The sequence below is a fragment of the Lathyrus oleraceus genome, chromosome 2 (assembly GCF_024323335.1).
Source record: "Lathyrus oleraceus cultivar Zhongwan6 chromosome 2, CAAS_Psat_ZW6_1.0, whole genome shotgun sequence".
NCBI classification, from domain to species: Eukaryota; Viridiplantae; Streptophyta; class Magnoliopsida; order Fabales; family Fabaceae; genus Lathyrus; species Lathyrus oleraceus.
This window is the reverse complement of record NC_066580.1, coordinates 104,492,512-104,500,139: the sequence shown is the minus strand read 5'-3', so window position 1 is coordinate 104,500,139 and position 7,628 is coordinate 104,492,512. Positions and strand designations below refer to the sequence as shown.

At 37.8% G+C, this 7,628-nt stretch overlaps 1 protein-coding gene across 1 annotated transcript; it reads right to left on the bottom strand.

The window, feature by feature from the left end:
* Positions 1-345: 345 nt before the first annotated feature.
* LOC127121178 (transcription factor MYB90) lies at positions 346-1,358 on the bottom strand. Its single transcript, XM_051051758.1, has 3 exons — positions 1,151-1,358; positions 930-1,059; positions 346-842 (listed from the first exon to the last, which is right to left on the bottom strand). Exons 1-3 carry the CDS (start codon positions 1,272-1,274, stop codon positions 401-403), a joined length of 696 nt encoding a protein of 231 aa, XP_050907715.1. The 5' UTR covers positions 1,275-1,358; the 3' UTR covers positions 346-400.
* Positions 1,359-7,628: the final 6,270 nt, after the last annotated feature.

The window sequence follows — 7,628 nt, the reverse complement described above, 5'->3', positions numbered from 1 at the left end:
TTAGTATTATTTTATCAATTTGTTATTCGTAAAATCAAGCTATTTAATATTTACATTTAATATATTATGGATTACAAAATAAAATGTAACATATTAAAGAAATATGTCGGTAATGACATATTTGCAAAATATAAAATACATTTATTTAAAGACTTGAAAAAGACTAGGAAAAAGTAATTTCTTTATAAAGGACAAAATACATTAAAATATGATAAACGAAACACGCGCAAGGAATAGATAAAATGGTTTTACTTTTTATTAGAAAGAAACACAGAAATGCTTACCAAATGTCAGAACATTCAAGATGCCACACTTAAAAGACATATATAATCAACCTTACACAAATACAAAAGCATGCAAACAATATTATTCTTATTTTCAACTCCATCACTTTTCCATCTTAAATATCCCAAAGGAAATTAGAATTCCAGTAAGAATCATTGATAGGGGGGCTATTAGTAAAAAAATCCTCTAAAAACTCAAAAGTGGAATTATCCTCTTGTAATAAAGAGCAAGAACCAATTTCCTTTGTAGAAAGTGGCTCTATTCCAATATTTGGAGGTGTAGTAATGTCACACTCTGTTGGAACATTACCATCTTCACCTGAAGACGCTATTGCTAGTTTTGATGCATTGCCATTACTCACAAAATTGTGTTTCCCATTCAACCATGGTGAATTTGTTGAAAAGGTTAGAGCCCGGGGTTTGATAACTTCATGAGCTTCCATGGTTTCCTTAGATTTCTCTTTTTCTAAAACCACTTTCTTACGCAAATTTGTGTGCCAATAATTCTTCACATCGTTAGCTGTCCTACCCGGAAGCCTTGCAGCAATCAATGACCATCTATATCATAAAATGTCATATTAATATATCTAATAATAGCCTGAATATGTATAATAATTTATTTATAATTTTACCATGATAGCATACCTATTTCCTAAGAGTTTATGTAACCTTAAAATCATATCGATTTCATCTTCCTCAAAACTTTCTCTATTGATTGTCGGGTTTAAATAATTCAACCATCTCAATCTACAACTTTTCCGGCATCTATTCAAACCTGCATAGATTAACAAATTTTAAAATTAGGATACATATATAAAATATGCATTATGCATGACTATTGTACAGTAGTGTATAACTGTATATACCTGCAATTTTAGGAACTAAATGCCATTTTCCTTCACCATACTTGTTAATGCAAGCTATGAGAAGCTTATCTTCCTCATATGTCCATGCACCTTTTCTCAAACTTCCACTCTTACTCTTCTCCATATTCACTTGGTATCTCTATGTTTTCCTTAATAATCCAAAGAAAAGTATATGGCATCATCTCTAGCCCTCATAATATATATGTGCGAGAGGGACAGAGATCATCCTCTTCGTTATATACTAAATTTAGTACGGTTTAACTTCTAGATAATTTTTCGGAGGTCCAAATTTAATGCACATTTAAGAAAACTAATTTAAATAATAAATTGGTAAGAAAATAAAGTATTGTTTCGATCAATATATAAGATAAAAAAATATCCACACACATCGATTCCGATGACTCATCAGAAAAGTTAATATAAATCGATCAAATTTAATGCCATTTAATTTGAATTGATTAACATACTATAAGTTAGCATTATCAAATGACATACAAAACTATAATTTTACATATACATAAAAAATGAACATATATAAAAATCAAACAAAACTATTATTTGTTAAATATATTGGAAAAATTGTTAAAAAAACAACAAGAGAGAAGGAAGAAAAAGAAGGTGATTGGAGAAAGAGGTAAAGATGAGAAAGAGGGTGGGGGTTTGCAGGGGAGGGAAGGAGTCTTAGTGTGTCCATAACCTAAGGGAGGTGATCGGGGCAAGAACGAAGGTTGGTATATTACTGTAGAATATTCTAAATATCTTATAACAAATCTTGATAATAATAACAAATATTAAATTTGATATTAAGAGATATTTTAAGATATTCAAAATTAATATAAAAAGTATTATAAAAGATTTATAATATTCCAAGATTTCGTGTTCATCAAAGCAAATCCACCTATTTACGAAAGGTATTTATGAGAAATAAGCATGACAATAGAGGGAGGAGATTTAGCTTTGTAAGAGTCAAGGAGGTGTAAGATGTCCAAGAGACGAAACTCAAAGTAGTATGGTGGAATTTGTTCAAGCTTCAAATCAATGTTTCTAGGTTTCAGGAAAAAAAAAGGAATCGCATCCCCTCCTTGTCCAAAATATTTAGAAGGGAATGATGCCCCAATAGTTAACGGAAGATCCTTTAAGTGGACTCTTTTAAGTAGAGGCTGATCGTGAACTCGTTGCATAACACAAAGAGTGTTTGGGATGATGATGATGTATAAGGCTAATATGATAATAACCTTGGGAAGGAAATCTTGCACCAAAATCCGTAGCTTCCAAAATCGATGACATTTTCTAATGGTTTTTCAGCAAAAAATTATGAAATGTTACTCACCCTTGGTTTTAAAATAGATGTCAGTTATAAGACTTTGAAAAAGGTACGGGGACAACGAATTTGATAGGGTATTGTTACAACAAGAAATCTATAAGGCATGTTGAAGGCGTAATTAATGAAAGTGCCTTATGAGTTTAAGGTTTATACCCCATCAAGGGGTGGAGATGTGCCTAAGATAAGCAAGAGTTGAGAAAAGCATAAGTCATCAGGGGATGAAACCGACAGAAGAATCATGTTCGGTCGAAAACCCATTTTGTTGAATGAAATAAAGATTGGGACTTAAGGAATTTCAGGTTGTGTCAAACACATAGAAGACAGGGTCGCCCTAAATACCTGGGCGGGAGAAGTTTGAAATTGAAAATGACTAGTAGTTACAAGAAGAATAAGCGCCAGAATATGGAGCAGTTTGCAGAACGTGTATAGAGCAGTTTGGAGATCGTGTGGCACGACGTCTGCTATTTTTTAGGAGTTTTTGACCTGTAGGAAGTTTCTTTAGTTTAGTATAAATAGGATATCCCACGAGGGGCTCGGGGTGTTCACTTTGTACCAAAATCACTTGTAAAAAACTTCTCATTCCCAGTGCGAGGAAGCAAGAGCTTTTGAGAGTGCTATGTACGTGAATCACCACATTTATTTCAAAGCAACTTCCTTATTTTTCAATTGTTCCCGTTGAACACTTTATTTTAATTTCCTTTACTTTTGAGTTATCACTTTACGTTGTCGTCTACGCTGTCGACACTGGTTCTATTACGATAATAGAATTCACCAAAAGCGTGTTTGTCGTGTAGTTCTTTTGAATGTTGTAGTGTTGTCGGTCACGAGTCACCCATAGGCTATAGCATCATTATCTTTTCTTATGGAAAAAATTGTACTTGTTCAATACTTTGTCAGGAACCCTTCCTCACAAAGCTAATTATCTGTCGAATTGAATAAGCCACACTTGCACTAGCACATGTCTTAGGATCAACTGGTCGATCCTGCAAGTAACCCTTAGTTTTAAGGCCTAGGGGGGACCAACGGTTGTTTACCATTTTCCACAATAAACAAAATGGCACACCCAGGGGGATTGTGCTAGTGCAGTTACGAAATTGCATGAAACTTAGAAGTGGCAAACTATATAGTAAGCAACGAGAATATTTGAAAATGTCAAACTCCAATACAGATGAAGTGCCACAAGGGACTTTGCCTACTACGGAAACAGTAATCTCACAGGTTGCCACTTTGTCGCCGATGACAAGTGCAACCTCAACGATGTTGACTACGGGTGCGGTTGGAACATCAATTCCTTTACCTCCACCGGGAGGTTCAGGATCAACGATAACGACGTTCAGACCTTATGTGCCTCGCTTTGGCACCACAAATCCTCTTTATGGAATGCCGTATTCCTTAATGCCAGGATATCAGTCGACATCAAGTGAAACATTGTTTTTAGACAATGCCCAAAATACTAATCCCTCCTTGCAAGGATCAACGCATGGGGGCAATGTTCAAAATAGGAATAATACCCAGAATAGAACCATGTCGATTTCGAACACTTCAATAGCGGTGTTGAGGCAGCAAATAGATGATAGTAACCATGAGTTGGTTAATATGTTAACTAATCAAATGGGTACAATTTTTAATCCTATGATACAGGAATCTGCTGAAACAAATAGGCAGGTGGCGAATCAATTGACGCGCTTGTGTAATTTTCTGGGAGCACCGACTCGACAGGTGACACAAGTGGTTAGGCAAACCATTCCCGTTCAGATGGAGGTAGGGGCATTAGAAGATGAAACAGTCCACGAGGAACAAGTCCTTAGACCCCAACAAAATCAAGGCGTTGAATCAGGAGTAGCAGGACGTAACTAGATGGTGTTGGTTAACCGACACCAAGACGTTGATCAAATTGTCGATCAACACCGACAAGAAGACTTAGCAGTAGAAAATAATTTGACAACTATTGTCGAAAGGATTATGGCTAGGAATGGTATGAGTGCCACATTGCAAAGGCCACTATATGCTTCCCCGTTGGCTGAGTTTATTCTCCAAATTGAGGCACCTAGAGGAATGAAAGTGCCTAAGTACACTAAGTTTGGGGGAGAATCTGGTGAGTCGACAATAGAGCATATTTCCAGATATCTAACAGAGTCAGGAGATTTAGCTCATAATTAGTGTTTGAGGGTAAAAAACTTTCCCTCCTCTCTGACTAAGGCTTCCTTCACATGGTTCACTTCTTTGGCCCCAAGTTCGATTGATTCGTGGGCCAAGTTAGAAAAGAAGTTCCATGAACAGTTTTATGAAGGACACTCCAAAATTAGTTTGACAGAGTTGTCTAGTATTAAGAGAAGGTTTGCTGAGAGCATCGACGATTATCTGAATAGATTCAGATCATTAAAGGCCAAGTGCTTTACGTAAGTACCAGAACATGAACTTGTTTAGATGGATGCTAGGGGTTAGATTATTCCATTAGGAAGAAAATAGACCCTACTTTTGTGAAGAGTATGTCACAATTGGCTGATAGAGTTCGACATCTTGAACGGCTAAGATTAGAAAAGGTTAGACACAATAAGGCTAAGAAAGAAAAAGTGGCATTTGTCGACTATGATGCGACATATCCAATATACGAGGCTGATTATGCCTCATCGACCGAATTAGAAATTGATGTGGCTGAGCTAAAGCCAGGATCTGCCTATGAGTGTCGATCATTACTTCCTGCGCAGAGAAAAAATCCTGTCGAAAACAATCCAAAATTCCCCTCGAAAACTTATACTTTTGCTGTGACAAAGTGTGAGAAATTTTTTGATTTGTTAGTTAAAGATGGCCAAATGGTGGTGCCACCTGGTACTAAAATACCACCATTAGAACAAAGACAGAAAAGAGGATTTTGTAAGTATCATAATTATCTTGGTCATAATACCTCTAATTGTTACCTTTTTAGGGATCTGGTTCAGAAAGCGATTCAAGAAGGCAGGCTGAAATTTGTTGGCCGCAGAATGAAGATCGACGCTGACCCTCTCCACCAGGAGGAAGCTCTATTCGTGGAGCCAGTCGAGATCAACATGGTCGAGATCACCGAATACGATGAGGCCGACATGCTGGAGCAAACTGGTGAAAGCCCAGATAACGACATAGCTGAAGCCTACCCAAGGGCTGACAAAGATTTGGTAGATTTCCTCTATCGCTGCAAGAATAAGGGTTTACAAGTCTGCTTGTGCCCCATATGTGGTGTTGTCACCGACAAAATAGCTGTTGAAAATTTCCAAAAGCTACAGTTGGGCAAAAGCAAAAGAAATGGGCTAAACAGAGGGCGCCAGACTGAAAGAGTCCCAAAGAAGGTTGTGGAAAGTGCTCAGGCGAGGCTTAGGAGCTTCGTACCGTCGACAAGTGTTCCTAGAGGCACTTGGGTCAAGCCTTAGGAAAAACAAGAAACCCCACAAGAGGTTGTTGTTGCTAGAGGAAGTCTAGCAATTAATTATAGGCGTGAGTTCAAGTTTGAAAAAAGGACTCATGTCTCTGAAAATTACTTGGGGAAGAACCCCATGTCGAGGACTCAATGGAGCCGCTTTCAGAGGTGTAAGCAGGCCGAAAGAGAGGCTGCTAGAGGAATAGCTGGAAAAGGCATGGCCAGTGGGGCGAATGCTGGAAAGAAAGTTGTTGTGAAGGTCGACATGGCAGCAAAAGAACGGATCAGGGAGTATGTCCTTCGACCAACTGATAAATGTTCTGATGAAGTTACTGATGACTTCAATTCAGAATCTGAAGCAAGTCTGGACATCTTAGTCAATGTGGTGTCAATTCTACCACAAGAATATAATTGTGTGACTGAGATGGAGGAGTAGGTAGACGATGCGGATGCTGAGGAAATGGCTTTACACCAGCCAAGATACTACTTTATGTTAAATGATGGTTCTGGTGAGAGCCAAGAAGTAGTTTTTGAAAGGCCCACGATAACTATGAAAAATCATTTGAAACCGTTGTTGATCAGGGCCAAAGTGGAAGGCGTAACTATCAACAAAGTGTTGGTAGATTGTGGCGCCACTGTTAACATCATGCCACATCATATTCTGTGGAAGATTGGCAAATATGATACTGAAATTATATCCAACAACGTGGTCTTGTTTGACTATGGGGGCAAGACGAAAAGCACCATGGGTGTGATCATGGTGAATATCACCGTTGGTTCAATAACCAGGCCGAAACTGTTTATGGTGATAGATGCCAAGCCAAGTTACAACTTGCTATTCGACAGAGAATGGCTCCATGGTGTCGGAGCCGTACCATCTTAAGCACATCAAAGGTTGGTGATTTGGAGAGAAGATGGAGTGGTCGAAAATATCAAAGCTGACCAACGGTACTTCATGGCCGACGTGAACAATATGGGCAAGAAGGAATTCGAGAAAAAGCTGGCCAACATTTCTCCTTGTTTTCCTGCTGAGGATGTGTACGCTAATCTAGGTGAAGCTTTTGTTTCTCTAACTCTGCACGAGACTCATGGCTTCATTTGGGATGTGGAACATGTTGGTGTAAGCCCTAGAGGCCAATACTTTTTGGTACTTGTATCGAATTATTTATTAATAATAAAAGGCTTTTTCTTTATTATGTTTGTTTAATAAAGTCCCTAGAATCGATAGTCCGTTTAATGTATCAAGTGTGACTTAATCATGAGATCACATTAAACATAAGGACACTATTCTTAAAGTATCCGTAGTCGAGCTTTATTATGAAGTGGGATAACACTAAAGCATTAAGACTATTATGTATATAGACCGATGATCACATCTCATGGATCATGGATAAGGAGTTATCAAGTCTTAAACATAGCTATGAATATTAAGAGTAATATTTATACTGGATTGACCCGCTATGAGAATACTATATAGAATGTTATACAAAGTGTCATAAGTTATTCTCATGGTGATAATGGTGTATACCACCCTTCGACCTGAAACCACTTTGGACCCTAGATGTAGAGTCGAGTGCCTTATTGTTGATCAAACATTGTCCGTAATTGGATGACCATAAAGACAGTTGATGGGTACTCCACGAAGCATGCTAAGGGACATGAGTGACCTAGATGAAATTTTCCCATCCTGCATAACAGGATAAATGTCTATGGGCCCAATATTGAACTGGACAAGGATGACACAGTTTATGCCTTGTGTTCAA